This window comes from Stegodyphus dumicola, chromosome 5 (assembly GCF_044657685.1).
Source record: "Stegodyphus dumicola isolate Sdum_Otavi_A_Nest chromosome 5, ASM4465768v1".
NCBI lineage: Eukaryota > Metazoa > Arthropoda > Arachnida > Araneae > Eresidae > Stegodyphus > Stegodyphus dumicola.
Window position 1 is genome coordinate 50,632,113 of NC_140772.1, and position 27,296 is coordinate 50,659,408.

The following is a 27,296-nucleotide window of genomic DNA, read 5'->3' on the forward strand; positions in this document are numbered from 1 at the left end:
TGTTTAGAAAACTACTGTTGTTGATTGTAGCGAATTCGTGGATTAGCGTTCTTTAGCTGTTTTGAATTACGTTCTATTGGACATTTGAGTAGTTAAAAGAAAACTACTGTGAGATATTGTAATACTGCATGATAATTTGAGAAAATTTAAGCATTTTTGTTGTGATAATAATAAATTTTTGTTCATTTTTCATCGGACTTGTGCATTCATTTCATAACGAACCCGTACGCACGCAACAATTTTTGGTGTCAGAAGTGGGATTTGAATGCCAATAACAAGAGCGATGGAAGAACAATTGAGACAGCTCATTAGTGCTTTTGCTGCATTCCAAGAAAAGATGGAAGCTGGCCAAGCATCATTTAAAGAAGAGATGAAAGACTCTGTTAAAGCAGAGATTAGATCCGTTAAAGCAGAAATGAAATTGGGCCAGGAATCTGTTAAGGAAGAAATGAAATTGGGCCAGGAATCCATTAAGGACGAAATGAAAGTCGTTCAAGCTGGTCAAGAAGAAATGAAAAGAGAAATTACTTGCATAATAAAAAATAAATTTGAAGCTATGGAAGGCAGAATTGACGCAGTTGAAAATAAAGTTGGACATATTGAAGAAAGAGTTTCTTCGGTGAAAGAAGAAATAGAAGAAAGAGTTTCTTCTGTAAAAAACATATAGAAGGGAGAGTTTCTGCTGTGGAGGAACGAATTGAAGGAAGAGTTTGTGCCGTCCAACACCAAATCGAACAACAAATTGATGAGAGAGTTTCTGCAGTTGCCAAAGAAATGGATACTTTAAAGAAATTCGTAGCGACGGCAGGGAGCAAGAGTGATGATTTTAAATTCTTACCGATGCCTGCTCGAGCTTTGGTGAAAAGTGTTTGAAAAACTACAGCAGGCTTCAACTAAAATCCCGTCAGCAGAAGCCCACCGAAACACTTCAGGAGCTCGCCACGGATATTGAAAGGCTGTCACATCACACCTTTTCGGAGTGCCCGATAGAAACAAGAGAAATCCTGTCGCTGCAATATTTCATCGACGGCATCCGGGATCCTGAAATACAGAAAGCTCTTCGAATGGCAGATGTAAAGGACATAAAAAGCGCTCTGTTGTACGCCATGAAGTTCGAGGCAGCCCAGCAAGCAACTAGTAGAAATCGCTACCCAGTTAGAGCTGTGCGAGTCCATGAGCCAGTGGATCAACTGATGGCTCGTTTAGATGATTTAGCCAGACAAGTCGACGATTTGAGATGGAACAGAAGGGAAAAGAAACTAGTTCTAAAGTGCTGGAACTGCGGAGTTGAAGGCCACATACGAAGAAACTGCAAAACACCCCGAGGTACGGAAAATAAGACCATTTCCCAGCAACGACGCAGTAAACAAATTAGTGACCATATCGAGGAACGGAGGTTGCCAGATAATGAAAAACCTTGTTTTAAAGCACTTAAAATTTATACAGTGAGTGGCAACAGTAACGGACTGTCCATTAATGGGAATATCGATGGAGTTCCTTGCAATATGATCATTGACACAGGAGCTAATGTTACCATCATTAGGAAAGATTTAGCTGAACAGTTTAAAGATAAACTTATTTGGACGCCATCCTGTGTTACCCTTCAGACTGCGTCTGGTGATAAGATCGATATAACTGGGAAGTTAAACGTAAGCATCATGTTTGGAAGTGCCGCCTACCATCACACGGCCTATGTGGCGGGTATCACAGATCCATGCATACTCGGATTGGACATTTTAAGGAAATACAATTTTTCCTTAGACTTGAAAAACAACAAACTGCTTTCAGCATCTGATGGCATGACTATCCATCCTCAAAAAGGATCCTCGCCTGGAAATGCCGACGCCTTGTCCGAAAGATCCAGCTTGGGAAGCTGCCGAAATCATACTAGGGTCGAAAAGAAACGCAAGACTACCAGCTCTTCTCCAGCCCAGATGCTCTTTGGTCGAGACCTTCGTCTGCCTTGTGACTGCCAGTTTGATCGCCGTACGGATGCGCCTTCATCGCCTGAGGAACACATCCAAGATGTCCAGGCCCGTTTTGAAGTGATGCCCCGTTTCACACGAAAGCGAGTGAACTTGGCGACGGAGAAAGTGAAGATCAGATACAACACGAGAGCTACTGGACATAGATCCAACGAAGGAGACAAGGTGAGGTTGTGGAACCCGATTCAACGAAAAGGACTCAGTCCTAAACTACAGTCACCTTCGGATGGTCCATGTACAGTGCGGAACAGACTGAATGACGTCTCCGTAAGTCTTCGAACTCTAAACCTAAAGTCGGTCATTACGACAGGTTAGCTCATTACTATGGCCATAGTACATAATGTAAATAATTGTAAATAGTATAAGACCATGGTCCATTTTGTTTTTAAATGTGTATTTGATTTGTATTTGATAGCATTTGATTTGTTTTATGTATTGCATTTATTGTTCATGTTGTTTATTATTGTAATGTAATGCTTATTAATGCATTTATGCCACAGTTGTAAGTTTAGCTTCCTGTCCAGGGATTGTACTGCCCGGGACGTGCAGTCCTTGGGAAGGGGGCAGTGTTACGAATTTGGTATTTAAAAAGCTAATGTTAGTTCAATTATAAATTAAATGGTTTTATTTCTCGCGCAGTGCAGCGCGTGACGAATATTAAAAGAAAGCTAAGCCGGAAAATTGAAAATACAAGAGTGCCTGCATTAAATAAATAAATATCTCTTTTTGATTTCGAGAAAGTACTGGAAAATTCTAGCGCGTGATTTTAAAATCTTATAAAAGGAGGAAAACATCTCAGTTTGTAGTAGTTGCTTAGTTTGTTGTTGTTTAGAAAACTACTGTTGTTGATTGTAGCGAATTCGCGGATTAGCATTCTTTAGCTGTTTTGAATTACGTTCTATTGGACATTTGAGTAGTTAAAAGAAAACTACTGTGAGATATTGTAATACTGCATGATAATTTGAGAAAATTTAAGCATTTTTGTTGTGATAATAATAAATTTTTGTTCATTTTTCATTGGACTTGTGCATTCATTTCATAATGAACCCGTACGCACGCAACAATACCATATTAATTTATTTACTCCTTACATTTAGAACAATGCATAAAAATAATATCCTCAAATAATTAAAAATACTAACTTACCTAATCTTCTACAGAATCTTGAGCGCATGGCGGTTGACAAATTGGTCATTTTCACCAGGTTTCTTGCACCGCCATTCAAACTATCTGTAATATCCTTCCTTTCACACAATCTCATTTCATTCCCACATATTGGACATTCATACTTATCTGCAATTAAGCAATTCTTTTCAGTTACACATAAACGTAATAAAAATTTCGGATTTACTTTATATACGGCCATGGGATCCAAATATTAAACAACACTGTTTCACAGAACATAGAATGAAACTACTATAAAGTACAGCAGATATTTTTACAAATATACCCCCCTTTTCCGATTAAAGAACAGTGATTCGTCCATTAATGTCACATGACATATCTCATGATCTCTCATTTCCCTCACACAAAATAATGCATAATCGGATCTGAAAACTTCTCACATTATTCCCAAAGTCCTAGGTAGGAACCTTTATCGTCTCCAAAATGTCGCCAAACTACCAGTTGCCATATTCCAAAGATCAACCAATAATATGGCGGGAGGGGTGAATGCTAATTTGTAATATGGCTGTTCACGTTGTGTTCTTAATTATTAACAGCTTGTAAGCACGCAGAACCATGAGGTTTCCAGCCTCTAAAATAATTTGCTTTAATAGGCCACAAAAATGTACATGTGCGTTTTAAATAAGTAATTGTGAAATATATTATGACAGGTATTTGTTTCAACATAAAATGCTTTAAGCCATATGCAAAAAATTTGAAAAAAAAAAAAAAAAAAATACTGAAAACTACGTAAATTGGAAGTACTAAATGTCATGCATTCATTAATTTATTACATGGTCATGGCTCTTACCGAACTACATCAATCAACAGGCAAAGTACTTAAAAATGAAAAAAAGGACACTTGTAATAGAAATTCTGTATGAATTAGAGAAAATAAATATAAGTATAATGTAAACATAAGTACAAGAATACTAATTTTTAATTTTTAAATGAATTTTTACTTCCCATTATGTTTGATATATTGTTTTCTGTGCTAAGTTGAATTTAATACAAATTTATTTTCGTATATCACGTTTAACCAGTTAGTTTTACAAATTTATTTTCGTATATCACGTTTAACCAGTTAGTTTTACATCTACATGCTTATTATCTGTGAATTTTTACTACCATTGTCTGCTAACTTGAATTTACGTACACTAAAAATCACGTTTACGGCTCGGCTCATCACGAGCTTGGCGAGTAAAAATGCAATGGCGCCAACGGGTTCTCTGCGAATGAAAACTTGTTGCAAGTTCTACAGTGATAATATCCATTCATATATACTGGCAAATTTTAGAGGTTCTATGCAAGCCCTTTGTTAAATTTATTTCTAATTTGTGAGCTCCTTGTTCTTTTCACTTGCTAGTGTATGTGCTATAGGATGAAATAAGAATAAATGGCTTTCAGGATTTTGTTGGAGCATTAACAGTGCAACTGCATATTGAAATTCCTAATGCTGCAAAGAAAGTTATTGTGGCGACTGTTGCTATTAAAAGTGCTGAAGTTTTATTATTACGGAATTAATATGTTGTCCAAATAGCACAATACTTCTTTATTTAAGCAATGGACCTAAAACTTGATTCATAAGTCTCTGAAATTCTGCAGGTGTATTAGCTAACCCAAAGATGATACGTTCAAATTGACCAGTATCATCTGGAGTGATGAAAGCTGTTTTCAGTTTTGCTTCTTCAGTTAAAGGAATCTGCAAATATCCAAGAGCTAAGTCCAACGTAGTGAAAACTTTACACTCACTAAGACATTCAAGAAGATCATCTATCCTAGGGAGTGGAAATTTATCTTTAACAGTTTGCGAATTCAACTTTCTATAATCTATCACTAATCGTAATTTACCTGTTTTTTTCTTTACGAGTAAAAATGGACTAGCATACAGAGATCTTGTTTCAGGAACAATTCCATATTTCTTCCATTCATTTATTATCTTCTTTATAGAAGCACGCTCTTCGGCATTGGTTTTATACGACTTCATGCAAATAGGCTTACTCCCTTCAATTTCTTTAATATCCATTTTTTTTAAGTTTGTACACCCTAATTCCTCCATATTTAATGCAAAACAATCTCGATACTCATTGATCAAATGTAAAACTTCCTGTTTTCTCTCTGGCGTAATATTGTTATTAACGTTAATTTCTTCTAAAGTAATTGGTCTCTTAAACTTCTTAATTTCATTTATTATCACTATTTCCTTTTGACATGAATTTTCAGTTTTCTGATCTGAACTTGGTTCAACTAATTTTGCTACTTCCGCTCTACCGATACATTGGTTCTCTTTCAAAATTAGTTTTCGATCGCTGTAGTTAGTGACTGGTATCACTGTTTCTCCCTGTATTACTTCCAATAATGAGCCCAACTCATCTTCCGATCCACTTATTAAAACATAACCGTTATTTATTTCATCAGTTTTAACTTTCACGAAATTAACCATATTGCTTTCGATTTGAGTTTCTTGGGAAGCCTTCAGTTTAATTCGCAGAGTGTTGCTATCATTTTGCAACTGTGAAAATGGGCAGTCATTAGCATAGCGTATGTGCAAGGTATTACCTATCTTGGCATATGCAATATGTGGTAAATCAGTCCATGTTCGACCAACTAATAAGTCACATGGTTGTGTTTCATCTCCTACAATTAGAACTGTAATGTCCTTTCCTTCCACATTATCAATCTATAAGTTAACAGTCTCTAAGTTAACTTTTCCCAATGTTCTAGCGGCTGGTTTATTCTGGTTCCCAAAGCCAAACAATTCCTCCACATCAGGTTTTACAATAAGATTCAGTCTCTTAGCCGCAGACTGTTTCAATAAACACGAACTAGAACCCGTATCTATGATTGCAGTAATTTCTTCTCCATTATTGATGCGAGCATACTTTAAATATACAGCTGGTGAAACACCTGAATTCTGGTCCACGGATAAATTATTTTTAACATTTGTCAAGTCTGGATTCTTAGACGTACACCTTTTAAAAGTATGACCCTTTTCATTACATTTCCTGCAAATAATTTCTTTTTTAGGCTGAGGACAATCCGTCGCTATATGTCCATAATCATTACAATTGAAGCATTTCAGCTCACCCTTTTCTTTGTGGATGCCAGAATTATATTCCCTTATCTTATATCTGTTTTATAATATTTATCTCTCAGATTGTATTTATTATCAAAACTGTTTTTAAAACCCACTTTGAAATTACCATCTGTCTGCATGGAATCGTTAACATTTCTTTGTCTCGAATACTGATTATAGGATCCTTCATAAAATTTAGAACCAGATTTGGGCTTAGAATTATGCCTAAAAGTTTTATTTTCTACTTGAAGTACTTTTATCCCTGCCCGAATATTTTCATATTCATCTAGTTTTTCAGCCAACTCTTCAGGATTAATGAATTTTGACCAATCATCAATGAAATGGTCTCGGATAGCAGCGGGGACCCTTTTCTTTAATTGATCAGTAATAATAAGTTGTTTTAAAGAGTCAAAATCTGTCAATTAGGATGCAATCACACCGCTCACCCGATGGCAAAATATAGAAAAGGCAAAGTCAAGGGTTAAATTCATCAATTCTAATGAGAATGCACTAGCAAAGTAAAGCACTGCGGTTTTACAAAATTTCTGAGTAAGATATTCTTACGAATTGAAATATTTATTGCATTTAAACTTGTATTCCAAATTACATTTAGCTTGAAATTAATGTAGATAATTAATGAGAGAATTAGATTTTTGTAGCGTAGTTTACATGAGATGAGATCACTTGGAGGTCACGTGATATTAACCGGCGAATCAGGATATTGTACCGTGAAAGCATAGTAAATTCTTAAATTAATGTCTTTTTACAAAATTTTAAACGACATTAAAATGTTTATACCTGCAAAATAAAAAAATTTTAGAACTAACATTTGTTATGTGTATCCTGTGTGTTTTCACCAATAAAGTCTGCTTGGCGAGATTTGCGCCGGCGAAACGGAAAAGTACCGGAAGTTTTTTAGTTATTTCCGTCAGTGGGGCTACTTGACCGATATGTTAACTATCCAGTGGACCAGCTGCCTTGCTGTCGGTGGAAAGGAAAGAAAAAGGTTGCTTGCATAACTGTACCAGCCAGTGGGGTGAAGTTGCCACGGCACAGGGTTGCCGTTGAGACGTAGACAATTTCCTGTAAAACTTGCTTTTGCTATGATCATCAATAAGTCTCAGGGCCAAACACTTAAGCGTGTTGGCCTTTTTTTTTTTTTTTTTTTTTTTTTTACCTGAGTCTGCATTTGGACTCAGTCAATTTTATGTTGCCTGTTCAAGAGTTCGTATAATGGAAAGGGCTAAAAGGCAAACATTTAATACAGGGTACAAATCTTAAATTAATTTAAATAGTAAACTCTTTCACAAATAGGACTGAGTGAACCATTTTTGGGAAAAGAGTTTCAGTATCATTTTTTCTGCAGTGAAGTTGTTTGCTCTGTGATTTGCATCACACATTCTAACATGTTCTGCCATGTGTTTTTTGAGCTATTGAAGCATCCCAAAAGACATGCAGAAAGTATAGGACAATGTTTTGACATGCATAGTTTTTCAAAAAAAGATCCTACTGATATTTAATTTAGAATTGGCGGTTAATATGATCAAGGTTAATGTTGACGTTGAGATATTGTTATCAATTTGTTTATGTTCCATCCACTTGTATATGAAAACATGGAAAATATATCCCTGATATGAATCCTGACTCTGCAACAATTCATTTAATATTATCAAATTATTATAGTCTCCCAGACAGTATAGTGGTTAGGGGAGTAAATCGCTGAGTTGGCTTCCGATCCAGGTACAGTCAAAAATCGTTAATTTGTGTTGGAAAATATGACTTTTTGTAACCCTTTTACAGCATCATCTCTCCTACTTGAAATGTTTATTAGGCTTAGTTCTTATTTTAATGTAATATAGCAGTTACTTCTACTTCTTTTTCTTACTGCCACTGTTTGTGTTGAGAACGGACTGTTTCAACCTAATTAAGATGCAAAAACGAAACGTGATGTTACGTCATCTGGAAAGCCGAATGGTACCGATAGCTGATTGGTTGCCGTGAGATGACGTCATGCCTACTTCTGGTATAAGTATCTCGCATCGCTCTGGCTCAGCCCTTCTAGTTCCTGCTTTCCTGACACTTGGGTGTGCAGTTTCCAGCCCCTTTTGAAGGATGCGTGCAGTCCGGTGAATAAGTTCCTTGGTTCCTGTCCACAAGATGACTGTTCCTGAATAAGTTCTTTGGTTCCTGTATACAAGATGACCTTTCCAGAATAAGTTCCTTGGTTCCAGAAGCTACAATGTGAGTGACTGCCGTGGGTGGCATCCATGTTCTTCATGAAGGTGGCATTTAAAATAAGTTAGCGGCGATTCCTCATGTTCAACTAATGTAATCGGAGTTAGACCGGATTTAAGTAATTTCAAGGACTTAATTTAAATTTCAGGTGCTTTCTTGACCATTGATCATGGACTTATTAAAAGTGTAGCCAATTTCATTTGAGACCGCATAATTACTGTTTAGCCCATTTTGTTTGTATTGAATGCCAGTATTTTTGAAGACCAGGTAAAAAAATATTATTTGATGAATGATGGTTATATTATATTTTTTCTAAGACTCTATTGTTTAAATTTATTCTTTTTTATATTGTTAATAAATTGGTTAAGTTTGAAACCTCTTTATTGTCTTCAATGTCTGCACAACATATTATCTCAGGGAGCTTTTATTGCTACTACTGCTAAATGTTTAATTTTATAAACTTTAAACTTTGCTTTAGCGTCAATTTGGACACCTATAATCCGGAATGATCTATAATCCGGACCTCAAAGCTACAAACTTTCTGCACAGCGTTTAATGTATAATGGATGGTATAAGCTAAGCTAAAATTATCTAATTCAGTTAATGTTGCAGACTGCATTGTTCCTTAATCTTCGAATTGGATCTGGCTTATTATTTTTTGCAGACTGTTAGAGCAATTTTAGAAAAGTAAGCTTGAACTTTCGATTATGTCAAATAGAATTTCCGATATATATTTACTAATATGTAAAGGATCTACAAAGCAAAAGTATGTTTGGAAGTCCATTAAACAAAAAGTGGAATTGCTGCAAAAAATGGATAAAGGCATATCTTTTGTTTCTCTAACCATTCCGAAATCTGTTTATCAATTTCACGCTGCTCTGCGGGGGGGGGGGGGGACGCCGCGGCGCACAATAAATTGGAAGTTGATCTGTCAGCACTATCCTTATCTTCCGGGCAGATGTTTTTATTTTATTTGGCTTATAATTCCTTACTAAATATAATATTTCATCTCGATGTACTCCGTCTTTGATATGATTTAAATCAAATTCCTCGTCATTATAATTCGCTTCCGATAGTGAAGAAAGTGACACAGAGGTTATTGACAACGAAAACATTTCGACTGACAAATTAGTCGGTATTCTCGATGCAGCAATTATAGGGCTTGAACAGGGGGACTTTGTAACTGAACAAGAAATTATGTCTGTTTATAGAATTAAAGAGAAAGTATTATCACATAAAACGAAGCAACTTAAACAACTTACATTGAAAGAAAGGCAAATTTTCCGTAACCGGCCCTTCGCTATTTTTTGGCCGCTGTAAACAAATCCGAAATTTCGCCAAGTACCGGTTACGGAAACATCCCCCTTTAGATCATAATTGTTCTTTATTTCATAAATTACGGTTTCATATTTTTTATTTTATAATTTCTGCATGCCATCTTACCAGATTTAAACTGATGATCTATAATCCGGAATCGCCGAAGTCCCGGCGAGTCCAGATTAACGACTTTTGACTGTATTGATATATCCATGCAGAATTGGTTACCAACTCAGCGGGAGTTAACCACTAGCTGCCAGGCAGCCCTAGCTGAGCAAACGACATTTATAAAATGCAAAAAAGAAATATACATGTGCATACATGGCACTTGAGAAATATACATGTGCATACAAAGCTCTTGAAGAAGAGTACAATTCAAAATATATATATATATATATATATAAATACCAACTCAGATACAGATATGTACACAGTTACATACATATATATTCTGAAACAAATAAAAGTCTACATACTCTCACTCATATTCATATGCCTACTACAGTGCCGAAGGGAATCCCGAAGACATGGATATATAGTGTCGGTGTGGCATGGTGGCACTCAAAATATGCAGCGAGCCAAAAGTCCTCTTGTGTGTATTGGTGGAATGGGAGAGGGCTGGGAGACACTGTATCTCCCCCAGGTGCTTTTCCTCAAAATTGGGGCTGGAAAATAGAAGTCCAATCTCTTTATGGAGTAGTCTCTGACAACTATTGTTTCATGCAATATGGGCAACACAACAACTTAGTATTATGGAATAAATTTTTAAACTAAAATAAAGTGACCAAATAAGGTCAAATAGATTCTAAAAATTGCCAAGGGAGGGGTTAACTTCCTAAACTGCTTGATTCTGTCAACTATTTAAAATTAAATAAAAAATAACCTTAGTTTGATGAGATTTTTTTCAGTAATTTAATTTTGAGAAAAACACAGACACAAGCCCATCTTCTGAAGTAAAAAAAAAAAAAAAAAAAAAAAACCTTAGAATATGTGCACCAAACTAAGGTTGCTTATTTTTCTAGTTACAAATTTTACGTCGGCGTGTTCTTTTCCAATGAGGAATGTCCTCCAAATATTAAATTTGGGAGGGGGGTGTACAGGTCAAATAATTTCCCAAAATATTTTGAACAATTCATAAATGAACTTTTACATTAAAAACGTTATAAAAAGTTCGTAAAATCTTGCATTTTCCTAATTAAAATGCTGTGAAAATTCTTATTTATGTTTCTTGATATTTTTGTATTAAATTAAATTAGATTCTATTGCTATTCTGAAGGGCCATCCAACCAGTATAGTGGTTATTGATGCTGATTGCAGTACCTATAGGCTCAGATTCAGATCCTAGAAAAGTCATGGTTTTTTTTTAAATGTATAGTGTCTGTGCAACAAGGAGGTGTTCAACATACTCAGTGAGCTGACATTCCTCTTGGGATGTTGATGGTAGGGGAAGTGGGCAAATGGTTGATGGTAGGGGAGGCCCTCAAACTGCCCCTCAGAGTTCTTCTCTAAACTGTAGCAGAACTGCTCAGTTAGTGCAGCAGGACTATGCCTGTATGACCAGTGATAAAATTCTGGTGTCCTGTTTGCTTCTTTCTGTACCTGCTGTTTTTAAAAATATTTTTTCTTATTGTTTAATGCTATCATTCTGGTAGCATTATCAAAATAGCCATGGACAAACATGATCACATTAAGCTACTGTATGTTATTTTCTTGTAACTACCAAAGTTTCATGAAAAGCATTTAAACTGTGTAATATGAAAAGTTTTTGTTGAAGTGATCAGTGGAAACATCAGTGAAGATTTCTCAAGTGGCCAGTGGAAACAACGTTATCTTTTTTCCTTTCCCTTCGTACATGTGGTTGCATCTTTTTTCTAACAGTAAAGTTCTGATGTGAAATTTCCAAAAGTCAAAATAGGAAGCTTCAAAAGAAGAAAAGAAAAAAATAATTCCCAGGTATCAAATGTATAGGAATATGGTTGGAAGAGGAAGAAAGGAAAATATACAAGTACAAAGCTAAACCTTTATATTCTACTAAATTAGATACAACAGTAATGAAGTGATTGAATTTTATTTGAAATAAGTTAAGGATGAAAAATTCTGTACTTAGATCTCTTCTTAAGTCATCTTGAATGTTTTTTTTGGGGGGGGGGGATATCATCACAGTGTAGTAGTGAGCATGCTCATAATTTTAATTTGGCTTCATGAAATGCATAATGTGTACATATTCTGTCTTTTCTCCATTTTGTAATTTTTACTAGGTGAAATGAGATAATTTTTGGTAGTATTCCGTTTTGAGGACTGTAAAAAAATTGCAAAAATGTATGCGTAAAAGCGCCAAATCTAGCAAACACCCCCATTTGACAGTGCACCAAATCTAGCGTACGCGCTGATTTCAAATTGTGTAAGTTTAGATAGTTCTATATTTCTTAAAACACCATTGAAATACTAGTTTAATTTTTAAACCCTTTTTTGATATCCCATGGATTTAACGATTTGGAAATTGTCTATGATGAAAAGTCTGCAATGGAATTTTTTCTAAGAAAAGGCATCATTCATTATAGAAAATTATGTTTGAACAACCAACAAGATGAAATTATGCTTTAGCAATAACTCGGTAGCGAAATTGCGATGCTGGAATCCATTCAGTTATTTTTAGGCTTTTTTTTTTTTTTTTTTTAATTGTAATAATGCTCTGAAATAGTTATTTACTCTTAGGCTTCCATTCAGTTATGTTTAGCCTTTTTTATATAAATTTTAATAATAAAAAAGTATTATATGAAATTAACCTTTCATCTAAATTAAAATAATAATCTTTAGATAGTTATTTACTATTATACTTCCTTTCTTGCGTTAGGGTTGCCGCAATTATTTTTGGCAGCACTGGCATCATCAATAGTTTGGCGGTTTTTTACGGTCCTCAAAACGGAATAGTACCTAATTTTTTATAGTTTCATACCAAAAGCGTTAAAATAATTACATTAATTCAAAAACTGATGTTTAAATAATTCAGTGTAATTTGTTTTATAGTGCGTACATTATGTGAATATATTTCAGATGTAGAGTTGGACCTGGTAGTGAAAGTGCCTTAATTCCTGTTTTACCAAATGGTTTAGCTTTGGAGTTTGAACGTAGCGATGCTGCAAGAAGGCTTAGATTGTTTCTTAGCGAATTGTTATGTGTAATGGCTCAGGTAAAAAGCAGTTTACTTATATTGTCCTCAGAGATTTATTTATATAGTTAAAATGCATTTGAACATGAAAATATTTATAATGCAGTACAAAGTTTGAAATTTAGACTTGTTGGGACTTCAGTGATTCTGGATTTTAGATCATCAATTTCAATCTAGGAAAATGACATATAGAAATTATAAAATAAAAAAAATCTGAAATAACTGTTTATGAAATAATGAAGCATTTTTTACCTTAAGAGAATCAAAAGTATATATTAAAAAAAAAAAAGAGAGAGAGGTAAAAGTATATTTGCGGGATCCCCTTGGCGAAAATTGGTGATTTTTGGTGGTACATGTATACCGAGTTTGTGCATTTGACTTGTTATTTTGCTTTGTGTATCTAAAATTGCCGCTATACAAAGCCAAAAGTCAAAGAATTGCACAAACTCAGTATCCATGTACACATTGACCTGTTTTCACTTGAAAAAAATCACAGAATTCCACAAACTAGGCATTGCGCACTCGCTTTATCCATGTACACATCGACTTATTTCCACTTAAAAAAACATCAGAGTTCATTATCAGTAGCAAAATTTTCTGGATTTGGAACGATACTACAGATTTCGCCATCAGGTAGTTACTTGATTATTGGGGCATTGTTGTTGCAACGGAATACATCTATTATATTATCTTCACTTATTACTATTTCTGTACATTTCTTCACAAATTCCATTAATTGGAAAACTTTGCTTTTTGTTTATGATATTCAAAAACTTTCAAATTCATGGCTATCATTCTAAAGATTAGCAAGCATCTGCTATGCACTAGATTTGTTAATAAAAGACATGTTTTCCACTAAAATTTGTCTTGTTCCTATTGCATGTGGAAGAAATTAAGTCTAAATTTTATTATTTATTATATTTACGTCTATTTTTCACATATGCTTAAGGCTTATCTGAGTCCTGATGAAATAAATTTTCATAAATACTAAAGGCGTATATACGTAATAGAAAAGTATGTATTTCCATACTTTTCCATTATGCACCTGACATGCATTTTGGCAGTTTTTAACCATAAACATTTTCCAGTTATAATAATATATGGCATTTTTCCATAGTGGAGAGACTGTAGGGTCATCACTCTGTAAAGAGGTGTGCAAGGATAAAAGAAGACATACTTAAACATATTGTGTGCAGGGGATAGCCAATAGATCATAACCTACTACGCATCGGAAAGCATGGCAGGTGAATTGTGAAAATAACTGTCAGGTTTATTGAAACAACAAAACAGTTACAAACAGTTCAAACAGCATTTAATAGCCTTTGAATATTGTTTAGAAAATCTGTTTGTAGAAATTTCTGTCAAATTTCTCCTTGTCAACATGCTTTGCTAAGCAGTTGGCTCGAGTTTGTAATTGTTGCTTCGCATAATGTCAGCATAAAAAGGTTACCATGCTGTTTAGTAATCATTGGTATTTAAAACAAAAAATATATTAGACATTTACTTTGTTAGTTATTTGAGTTGATAGTCATGTGGTGATAAAGCAAAAAATAACAAGTAAGGATTTGTCAGATTGGCCTAAAGATTATAAAATATTCACCAGGGCTTCAAATCATCAGCAAACACATAAATTATTGTGGTTTAATATGCCAAGCAATAAGGCAGTTACTGAGCCAAATTATTCATCATGTAGATTTATGCTAACAAATGATTATTTCTTCTACATAGTGTTTTATTTAGCGCTGAAGTGAAATTAAGAATCGACCCTCCACAGGCTTTATTATGGGAAAATGTACAGCACATGTGTGAAACCTTAAGCATATCCTACTAGAAAAAATTAAAAAAAAAAAAAACTTTTGCTGGTGGTCGAGAGTTTTAGATGCAAGCACTTTTGTAAAATTACATGAAAAATAGACCCAAAAGGCAGTAATGAAGTACATCTATTTTTCTAAGGCTGCATTCAGACGGTGGTGTAAATGCCATAACTGGTTCGAGCCAAGCTGTGTTGCTACGTAACCAGACCTAGCTATGTCACAAAACTGGTTTTGGGCTTTTGGCATAAAGTTCAAAGTTTCCAACCTTATGCCGACTTGCTACAGTCAAAAGTCGTTAATTCGGACACCCATAATCCGGAATGATCTATAATCCGGACCTCAAAGCTAAAAACTTTCTGCGCATGCGCCACGTTGGCACATGCGCACAGGCGTTTTACGCATGCACGTAAGACCTTGACTACTGCGCATATGCGTGTGCGCAAGTACAGAATACATTTTCGCCTGCGCGTTTAATGTATAACGGACGGTGTAAGCTAAAATTATCTAATTATCTATTTCAGTTAATGTTAATGATTGCGTTGTTCCTTAATCTTCGAATTGGATCCCGCTTATTATTTTTTTGCAGTCTGTAAGAGCAATTTTATAAAAGTAAACTTGAACTTTCGATTATGTCAAATAGAATTTCCGATGCTGGAACTTCCAAAGGATCTACAAAACGAAAGTATGTTTCGATGTCCAACAAACAAAAAGTGGAATTGCTGCAAAAAATGGATAAAGACATGAAGAATGTGACAGAGAGGTTAGTGAAAACGAAAAAATTTCGATTGACAAGTTAGTCAATATTCTCGGCACAGCAATTAACGGGACTTGAACAGCGGAACTTTGTAACTGAACAAGAAATTATGTCTGTTTATAGAATTAAAGAGAAAATATTATCACATAAAACGAAGCAACTTAAACAACTTACATTGAAAGAAATGTTTAATAAAGTAAACAAATAAATATTAAGCTTTTTTTTGTAAATTTTGATACCCTTTAGATCATAATTGTTTTTTATTTCATAAATTACGGTTTCATATTTTTAATTTTAGAATTTCTGCATGCCATCTTACGAGATTTAAACTGATGATCTGGAAAAATCGATAATTCGGAATCGCCGAAGTCCCGACGAGTCCGGATTAACGACCTTTCACTGTATAAGAGTCGACTAATCACATCGAATTAAGGAGATTTGTAGTCACATCCACGCAGGTGCAAATTCAGCTTCTCTAATTTGCTATGGTTTAGACCCTATCTCACAAATTAGATAAAACTCCTGCATTTTATGTCTTATGACTATGGCTCTATGACAAGCTGCATTCTCAGTGGTCCATTGGAGCGAAATGTGGAAAAAATTGCTTTCCGTGTACGTTAATTCACACCAGTGTGGAAACGTTTGCTTTAAAAGTTGTCACGTGCGCACACTAGAAAGCTCTTCATATCGGAAACTTGGGAAAAAATATGAATTTTTGTGTGATATTTTGGATTTTTTTGGTTAATATTTTTTAATTTAAGTGGATCCAATTTCTACTAGATTAAAACTTATTTTACTTCTTGCTTTATGTAAGAGGAGTAAAAAGCAGTAGTTTATATTAATATATGAGTGATGACTGTAGCAAAGATATGCAAATAATTTAATTGAAGAAATGCACTTGAAAGACAGAAGCATACTTAACTGCTTTATACCATGGCAATTTTTTAATTTGGTTAACCAATCTGTTGAGTCTATTTGCTCAGATTTTAAGTTCTTTTTCTCATGAAAAATTTCAGATTGAGCTATTAGCATTGGACCCATCAATGGCACACTGCAGCTACAATGCTGTCTTACCCATCGAGTCATCAAATTGTCATGATCATCATTTTTAGCATAATGAATGATTTTTCACTTGTAACAAAAATTTATTCACCTGTAATGAATTCACATTTCACTTGTAATGAAATTTTATTCATTACAAGTGAAATATCAAAATCCAAACGAAATTTAAAAAGTTCCTTTTTTATGTACCTTTCCACTTTGGGAATCACTGTAGTCTGTATGTGCTGAAACATTGATACATTATTGAGTACAAATTAAATAAAAAGTAATCCTTGTATCCAATTTTCCATTGGGCTGGTTAATAACAAATTGCAAAATCTGCAAACTTTTAATATTTTGACTGCTTAAGTATTATTCTGCATAATAGCATTTGGTGATCAAACTTTGTTTTTTCTGTATGTTTTGATATCTTTATGCTCTATATTGTTGTGAAAACTGCAAGAATTTTTTTTACTTCAGGTTAAAGAAGGGTATATCGATAGTGTACAAACTGCTGAACTTTTTGAAAGTATTGTGTACATAGATGAAATTGCTGATGTTCTCTGTATTGCTCAAGCAGGTAAGTAATTTCATTATTTTTTGTTAAAGTTGCTTTGCATCTACTAATTGTGACACACTGCAATCATAGCATCTGAAAACATCCATTTTGTAAAAGATATTAATGTGCATAAATGTTCATAAGTATTACATGTTTGGATATTTACTGATAGCTACTAATTCTTGTTTTACATGCAAAAAATATGCTTTTTAATATTTATAGGCACAGAAATATAATATAATAAAAGAATGTTAAAATATCATACTGTAGTAATACTTGATTTTTTTTTTTTTTTCTCCTTTCATAATTGCATGATATTCCCGTAGAAATATATTATGGGATGGACATTGTGTCCCAAATGTAAGGCTGGAAACAAGTCAACTTTCACCCTATTCTCATATTGATCATTGGTCAGTCCCTTTTTATGATGGGTTGCTATGGACATTAATGATACTCTCGAGAATATTTTCAATGTTTTCGTAATTTAAAGTGATAAAATGGTTTGTTGCTTTGCTATTGGATGTTCAGAAGGAAATGACGCATCAGAAAACAAAAACATTTAAGCATTCGTAGATACATTATATATAATTTTTAATTTCCTTTTCATTCGCATTGCTTCTGTTTTCTCTTGTGTTCAAATTCACTAGGCATGTGAATTTATATGCAGTTAAACTTAGATGGATTTAAAAATTCAAAATTAGCTGATGCATATTATGGCTTTTTTTATGCCTGGATCATTAACTTTGAAATTAATCTACCTCATGCAGTTCCAAATATTAATCTTTTTTTCAAAATGTGAGAAAAAAATGGAATTTAATTCTTTGTTTACAAAAATTAAACTGGCTTGTCGATAATTAATCAAATTTATGTTAAAGAAAAACAAACTTCTTATTGTGTTGTGACATTATGCTTATCCATTATTGGTGCGAAATCACATGGTTTGGTGACAATGTTACTCTGACATTTTAACTCTGTTATGTTCTTTGCAGTAGCATTACAAGTCTCTCATTTATTAAATTTTTCTAAAATATTCCAGTTAGTTGAAAGCTGGAATTTTCAGCCTAAAATAATAAAAAGAGACATTATTATCAAAAACCTACATTTAAAATTCTGTAAGGTTTGGCAAAAAAATGCATTTCAGACTTAAGTGCCAATGTTTTCTGTAGGCCTTGAGCATGTGAAAGAAAAACAGCATAACTGATTATGAAATCCCATCGACCAAGAAAGTTGGGAGAGATTCTGCTGAACTAACCATTCTTGCAGGAATTTGAAAGAACAGACCACTCTTTACTTAGTTAGGTAATAACATATACTAGTTATGGATATGGCATATAAAAAGATTTAAATTCTTATCATAATTTTTCATATTGCATCATCATTGTTTATTTGTTTTCAAATAAAATCATATCTCATGTTGACTAATGCACACTTTGCTTAATGCTAAGCTACTGTAACTTTGAAAATTCATGCTGTTCCATAAAAGGTAGGTTTCAAATTGCAAGAGAAATATAAATAGCTATTAATCCTTTATTAAAAAACCTTAAGTGGTTCATGGAGAATTAGATATATGTAAATTGACAATGGATATCTTATGTTTTTTGTAACATCATGCTAATCCATTATTGGCACTAAATTATGCTGTCTGGTGATAGTTTTTGTTTATCGAAAAGGGTTCAGCAGAAAAGACATCTACAAAATGTATCCAGTTCCAAGGACTAGTTCTTGGAACAATGTGACAGATACAAAAGTTTGTGGGAATACAACGGGACAAAGTTTGTACATCATCTGTAAGAGAGCTGTGTAACTGCATTTTAGATGTTATAAGTGAAATTCTGAATAGTAGTCTTGCATATGCTTAGCAAGTCTTGTTTGTGCAGTTTTTTACTAAAAAAAAATCAATATTCCTGTTATTTGAGCTTTTTGTTAGTTGGTAATATGGCTTTTACTGTACTTATAGCACAGTTTGACTCTAACATATGTCTTAATAAGCTGAAATGCTGACTTCTGTATTAAGAGTAAAGATTTATATAAACTTTATTAATTTTTATGTTAAAAAGAAATAATCATTAGTTTTTATGTTTATTGAAAAGATTTATATTTGTAATTGAATTTTTTAATAAAAATTAATTCTTACCATGCCATATTGCATTATAATTTTACAGTTACTAACAAATATAGTACTTTAGTTATAGATATGTTGAAATATTTTAATGATTTGTAAATTGATATTTATTTTAAGTTGTATATTTTCCTCACTATATGAAAGTACAGCATTATTGAACTTTTCATGGGAACTTTTTATGAGCTGCATAAAAACAGATAGTAAAGAATAATTATCATTTATTTATACAGAATAAAGTTGAGCCTCCTCTTATTTCTGAGTATCTTTTCATGGTAGTTTAGAAATACAGTGCAATTGCACCTTTTTCACCCGTAGGCGAGAATAAAAAAAGGTGACAAAAAGTCGGTGTTAGTTGAATTAAGAAAATCTCTAGCCTGTGCTGCCATCTAGGGACAGATATCTGGATGAGTTCATTGGGGTCGAATAAGTAAGGTTAAAAAAAATGCATCTGGCATGGTAAAATTTTTTTAAGCATTAAAAGAGTTCAAAATACCCTAAAATATTTCAAAGAGACCACCTTGAGTAACTACACAATTTTTAAGATGAAATCAGTAAAGTCCGCTTCCAAGGCCTGAAAATTTATTGTTCTATTCACTATGAAAATTATAAAATTAGATTAAGAAATAAATCAGTACAAAGTCCAAATCTAGACTGCCAGATTACTAGCAACCTTTTTTTTTAGAAATTTTTTTTTTACTCTTGTACATTTGATATTTTTCATAATAAAATGTGGAGAGTCCAGTTTCTTAAATTAACTTTGGCAGTGATGTCAACATGATGAATCATTGTTTATTATTTTTTAATTTCATTGCAGCTTGAGAAATTATTCAGTGATGTCTGAGCATTTTTTAAAAATATTTTTATTTTTAATATTAGTAATTGAATACCAAAGAAAACGTTTTATGTTGAATACAGCTAACTCTGGTGTGAAATATTCAGTGTATCGACAAAAAGAAATTTAACAGAAATTTCTTTCCATGTGGAAAAAACAGATTTTGTAAATGATAATTATAGACTCATAGTCCAAAAGATCGCATTTAGTACTGTTCGAATTGAGAATAACTGATTTGTTATTCAGCTGAGATCAGGACCAGTGCCAGAGCTGGTTTGGCCACACTGTGTTGCAGAATTTAGGGTACGCAAAATTTTTAGAATTTAGAGAAGCATGAGGCAATAAAAATAAGAGATGTCAAAATCTTTAGAATTTTAAAAGGCACTGTAATACAAAATTTAGGGGCGACAAAATCTTTTGTATTTAGGAAGGTGCTTGGGAGCAGAATTTTAAGATTCATAGAGACTGCACAGGGTCGCAAAACATCTAGTGCCGGCCCTGGATAACCCTTAAGTATATAGGAATTTTTTTTTCAGGACTCGGATACGCCTTAAGAATATGTGGGAAATAGTCATAAGTGTATTAAATAACCAAACTAATATAATTCACGCTTAACTACATCAGTGCGTGCCAAGTAATAGAATTTTTGAAGAAATATGGAGAAGTGGTTAATAAAGATCATATAACAGAAGATTTTCATTGCGATGACAATACCCTAATCATCAATCAAATAACAGATAGCGAAATCTGTAGTATGGATCTAAATCCAGATAATATCGCTACCGATACTAAAGAAAGTGATAAGAGAGGCTGCTGAGAACGAAAAAATTTTGTTTGATAATTAGTGAAAATTCTTGGCATGGCAATTATAAGACTTGAGGAATAGAACTTTGCAACTGAACCAAAAATTATGTCTATCTATAGAATTAAAGAGAAAGGCCTAATACAAAAAATGAAGCAAATTAAACAACTTACATTGAAAGAAATGCTTAATAAAGCAAGCAAATATTGAGTTTTTTTAAATAAATTTTAATTTTTTTATGGTCATAAATGCTTCATAATTTCATAAATTACTATTTCTTATTTTTTATTTTATAATTTCTACATGTCATCTAATCATTGAAAATGCAACTCCATGAAGGAAGCATCCAAACAGCATTAAACTTGCATCATGTAACATAATGGAGATACAAATGATTACAATTTCAGTGCATGTGTACATCATGAGTGACTGCAGTGCTCCTTACAACCCATATATAAAGGGAGGAAAAATTTCCATTATGAATAATGTGAATTTTTCTCTGCTGAGATGATTTGTCTGTGCAGCTTCAGTATGCCTTGTAGAAAAACATGAGCCTCATTTGAGCACTTTTCTGAGTTCAGCCAAAGCAGAATTGCATACAGAGTTTGCGGGTTAAAGGAGGAAATCAGTCATTGTATCTGACATAGCCGAGGAACGGCCATGCGAATATGGAATCGGCGGATGCAGGAGAATGATTTACGGGCAGGCGACTGTTTCATTGCACCACTCCAAGAGAAGACAGGCATACTGTGTACATCTGCAACCATATCACAATATATGCAATGTGTAAGAGAAAAATTGGTATCTGCATGAACTATTCAGTGTTATTTAAAGTACAATGGACTTTTCACTAGATGCCCATTACATAATTTGCTTTTAACAGACATTTGCAATAATGCACTGAATGGCAGAGATGGACGTCTGAATGGCATGATGGGTTTTCAGACGAATCATGCTCCTGCCTGTAGTGCTATGATGGTTGGATTAGAGTTTAGAGACACTGTGGAGAGAGGCTGCTTGACTGCTGTGTTATGCATCATGATACTGGTCCTGCACCAGTGTTACGGTGTGAGGCAGAGTTAGATTCTACTCTCGCAATCCTCTCATGTGCATTATCATTATACTTACCAGATAATGCTATATCTCTGAGATTTTGCACCCTGTTTTCCTTCCTTGACTTCGGGGTATGCCTGCAGCTGCATTTCAAAAATATGCAACCACACATTCAAACAGTGCTTTTTCCTTAGGCCACTATACTGCATTGTTATCCTGACCTGTCCATTGTCCAGATCTATCACCCATCGAGCATGTGTAGTCAATGATTGGAGAATGCCTAGCCAGGCATGCTGCATCCATGGGTACACCAGATGAACTTGGCTATGTGTGGAGGCAGCATTCGCTAACAACATATCCAAAGCCTCTTTCTCACTCAAAGCCATGGGCGTGCAGCAGCGGTTATTAAAAAATGTTAAGGCAACATTTATTGTTTCTGATCTCGAAGAAGACTGTATTTAAAATCAATTAACATTGATGTTAGGTGTATTTTCTGAAATAAATTTGGCTTTGATATTTCTTGTCCTTCTTCATGTTGCATTTTGGATGGCCAGTAGTGTAGATTTAAACTGACGATCTAATATCCAGAAAAATCCCAAATCTGGAATTGCCCCAGTCCCAACGAGTCTAGATTTCCAACTTTGTATTGTATAAGCTTTTCCATATGTGCATATATTTAATGCATTCATTTTCTATATCGAATAGAACTCCCTGGACTGTTATTCATTCCTGACATTGCTGAGGCTCTTCTGCATGTGCCTAATGGGATATACTTGCTGTGTAGATTGGTTGCTAATTCACCTGATAGTTTTCAAGAAGGTATTCATATTATTTATTCAAATTTATTTTTAATATTTTTATCATGTATATGACTGAAAAAATTAAATTTATATAATTTATTACAATAAAAAATTTTTAATCTTTAGAAAACATAATTTCTCATTTAAAGTTATATTTGCCTAACAATATTCTATAAAATTAAAAGCTGTAGCAGGTACATTGAACAAAAATAACATATTTTGCTTTTATCATTGATTTTTATGTCAAATGTTTGTTGCTTCTTGTGCCTGTATAAAAAAATAAAAAAATTCACCTGAAGAAGAGGGGCCTATGTCTGATTACTCTCTAAATTAATAGCTTTATTTACATATTTATTTCAAAATGTGCACTAGCCTAAGATTCCTTTTTTGCCTGATTTTAAAGTGAATGTATACAGAATAAAATAAATGTCAAAATTTTCATTTTAAATTTAATTTTCATTTAATTCTATTACATGAAGAAAATTACATGCATCTAAAACCATAATGATATAAAACATATACTTCCAAAAATTCTAAATTATTATTTTTATAACAATTATTATTTTGTAACTAAGCCAAGGTTTTATAGATGCAGTTGGAGAAATAAGGATTAAAATTAATAGTACTATATTTTGAATTTGCAGTCAACAACTACAGATTTCAATTTCTAAAATCTGCTTTTGGAATATTGTTGACATTAATGGTAGTCCAGTCAGGAATTTCTCTCTAAATTGGCAAGAATTTAATAGGATGTACTGCAAGATTTATTTGCAATTTATTAATATCTGTAAGGTTTCCATTTTCAGGGGACTTAGTTTTTACTTTCAGAAAACTTCTGTATATAGCTCAAATTTTACTTGATGTAATCCTTCAATGAATATAGATATACGTATGTTATCTTTTGGAATTTTGAAGCCCTTTGTTTTTTCATTCTGTATAATGACTTTGAGTTGGTATTTATGGCAAGGAATAATTTAGTTGTACAAGGAAAAACGAGTTTCACAAAGGCTTCCAAAAGATTTGGACAACAAACTGGTAAGCTTCCAGAAGTATATTATTCATTTATGAAGGAAAAAAAAAATGATTTACTGTAACAAATTGGAAGTATGGGTGAAACTCTCGTAATGCTTGATATGGTAGGAAATTAAACAATCGACGTCAAAAGAATGAAAATGGTTCACATCAGAACAACAAGTCATTAAAATCTATGTTTACTTTTTAAAATGAAGATGGTGTTGAAATGAGATTTCTCAAATGATGTTTTTGTTCATGTTCATAAAAAAAGGATGAAAATGGTATGAAATTGTGGATAAGAAATGTTTGGCAAAATGTCCTGTTGCCTTAAAGAATCCAGAAAGTCTTTTAGTTTGAAATATGTTCAGGTCTCGTTTAACGGATAATACAAAGAAATTGTCGAAAGAATGTAATACAGACTTGGCAGTTATTCCAGGTTGATTAATACTGTTGGTTCAGCCTTTAAATGTATGTATCAATAAACCATTTAAAGAAAATTTAGAATGAGAGTGGAATACATAGATGTTAGGTGAAAAAACATTTACTTGAAAGCGAAATGCATCATGCCAGTCTAGTCATGTGTGAGTGGATAATAAAAACGTAGAATGAAATTAAACCTGATTAAAAAAATGCAGATATTTAACCACCATTCTAGATGTAGCAAAAGATATGGATCAGAGTAACAGTGATGGTGAAGATGAAACAGAATTTGTTGATGTGCTTGAAGATATCACAAAAGATGCATATTACAAACTTTTTAATGTTATCTGATAATGAACATTTTTAAGATCATAAGGTATGTAATTTCTTTTAAAAACAGCATTTAGGTACATGTAGAAATCTAATTTTTGCTTATTTTTAAATCTATCATTTTTATACCTGGTGCATAATGCACACCTTTTGATCTTATTTTGTGTATTAAATGTGTGCATTATGTACCAGAATGTGTGGTATCTATTTATGTACACTATTCAAGATAGATCATGTTTGTTAAAAAATACTGAAATAGTAGTTCAATAAAGCATTTTATTTTTACAGTATGTAAATAAAAGTATAAATTAGTTACAGAGATGGGTGATGAATAGCACAGAAAAAAAAAAAAAAAAAACCACTTGTTGATGATGTCATCATAAGCTTAATTGCTACTTGAGCATCAAATTACACTTTTTACATAACCATCTTGATAACTTTCAGAAAAATCTGGGTGCAGTCAGGTATGAGCAAGGTGAGTGGTTCCATCAAATAGCAGGCAAAGAAAAATAAAAGAAGGGGCCTTAACTTTTTTTTTTTTTTTTTCAGGGGTTCAGGGTCTCCATGTGTAAACAGTAGCATTTCTTATTCTTTTTCTAGTCACTTTCCATTTATGTCATCAACTCTCCTTTACAGAAGTACTGTAAAATTAAACTATTTTTTTTTTTTACCTGAGTAGTGCTGTATTTGTCATTGGATTTCCCTTATAAACTTATGTGTGTACAATTTTGTACATCTATGAAAAATATAAATCGTAATCTTGAGAAAATGTTGCAATATATCAATGAGTCCTTACTGATATTTTGCAAAATGAAAAGATCTTTATTAAACAAGCAAACCAATAGTAACACTAGTTCAAGATTGAGTGACATTGACAACTGGCAGAGGAGAAAAGAAGATAAAAGACCACAGTATGTTGTTTGTTTAAAAATCCTTGCACTCGAAAGTATGTTCCCAAGTAAGCTAAAATGACATCTCAAGATCATTTACCCTAACTTGGCTGGCAAAATTATAAATCATCCAAACAATTTTTAAAAAAGGTAAAATAATATGAAATGTTTTTTACTTTCTTTTTACTGTTATTTAATTTTATCAAATTTTTAAACATATTCCAGTTTGTACAACACTTATAACCAATGGAGATAAGCAAGATGAAGATTCACCATTAGGTAAAGTACGCATACAAGCTCTGAGAGTCTTATGTCAAATGAATATGTCAGAAATTTTAGCTGTTAGAGGAAAAGCTGTAAGTTTCTGCCTAATTTAGATATTATATACATATATATTTGAATGCTGTATTTTTTATAACATGTCATTCCATGGTTTTAGAGTCCATTTTATTTTCAGAATTACACATTTCTAATTTCAGGTGGAGCTGTGTCATATGCCTGGATTAACAATAATTCTGACTTTAGATTTCTGTCGCTTGGAGCAAGGAAATTATGTAAATCATGATTCCATTGTTGGAGATCTTGTTGCATTTATTAGTGGTTTGCTCTTAGGAAGTGATGACAAAGTTCGAAATTGGTTTGGACAGTATTTTCGAAACTGCCAAAAGGTAATATTAATTTTTTTAAAAAGATTATTTGCCTTTTTTTAAAAGTGTTTAGGGAATCTTTAATGTTTTAATGTATTTGTATTGTTATGTTAAATATAGAAACCAGAAGGTGATGGCAATCCTACTCATCTGCTGAGAGAAGAGTTGTTACAAAGATTAAAGAATTTAGTTCTTTTTAGTATTGATCATCATAATTTACCTGATGCAAAAGTAGTTCAGGCAAGCTCTTTATTGCGTTTATATTGTGCATTAAGAGGAATAGGTGGCCTAAGGTAATTACTTTTATACTTGATGCTTCTAATTTAAAAGCATAAATATTCCTCAATAACTGTTAACTGTTCCTGTTGTTAAGGTTGTGATCTGGTATTTATCTACAATCTAATTTATATTTACAGTGTTTTCATCATAAACTGAAAGCACTGTAGATTAAAAACATGTCTAAGTATCTTAATACATTCATCTGCTGATTTACCACAGGCAGATTAATCAAGCCCTATTTAAAAAAATTTACAAAATTGAAAATAGACGTTATTTATTGCATGACGATGAAAATGCTATCACAAATAATCAGTTTAAAAACCAAAACTAACCAAATAAAAGTATTCTCCAGATTAAATTGGTTGAAAATGTAGGCAAATTATTAATAGTATTTTATGTTGGATTATAATGCAGGTTATTCTTCTTTTCTTTTCTTTCTTTCTTTTTACTGCCCGTGGATTAAATATGATTTTGAGTTAACCATGGACATTGCTCTCCTGCATTACTTCAGTAATTTAAAAGTTGACTTTAGTTATAACTTACCATACATTAAGTGGTAAATGTATCTTGTGATTTATTGTATGATGTACTGAAATAGGAAATATTATTAAAAAAGTAGAAAAAGCATGTTATACCCGTACTTGTTATTAAAATACATAGCTAAAAAAGTGTACTAACATAACAACATAACAATAGAGCCGCTTCCTTCTTATGAAAAGAAGGAAAGGAGTTTAGGCAAAATTGCCCATTACTCTTCCGCCATTTGATCATTTAAATCAAGGGATTTAAATGGTAACTCCCGTAAAAGGTAAGTAATAAATAGATAAGATCTCAAACTGACACTAAATCTATAGCATCAGCAAAAGATCCCATCTCTAAGTTCAAGGTGTCGGCTGGATCGTGAAAACTTCCCTATTGGATGGAAAACCGATTCAATCCCTCCCAAACCACCAAACACAAATTCTTGACCAAACAAGAGTGCGATGGAGAGTC

General features: G+C 33.1%; 1 protein-coding gene across 1 annotated transcript in view; it reads left to right on the top strand.

Moving 5' to 3' along the window:
* The window catches only part of IntS2 (integrator complex subunit 2), an 85,302-nt gene that overhangs the window by 3,873 nt on the left and 54,133 nt on the right, over positions 1 to 27,296 (top strand). Inside the window, exons 2-7 of the mRNA XM_035373643.2 lie at positions 12,832 to 12,967; positions 17,036 to 17,135; positions 22,629 to 22,742; positions 25,603 to 25,733; positions 25,857 to 26,045; positions 26,145 to 26,317. Coding sequence (XP_035229534.2) covers positions 12,832 to 12,967; positions 17,036 to 17,135; positions 22,629 to 22,742; positions 25,603 to 25,733; positions 25,857 to 26,045; positions 26,145 to 26,317 — 843 coding nt within the window. The remainder of the gene's footprint in view (positions 1 to 12,831; positions 12,968 to 17,035; positions 17,136 to 22,628; positions 22,743 to 25,602; positions 25,734 to 25,856; positions 26,046 to 26,144; positions 26,318 to 27,296) is intronic.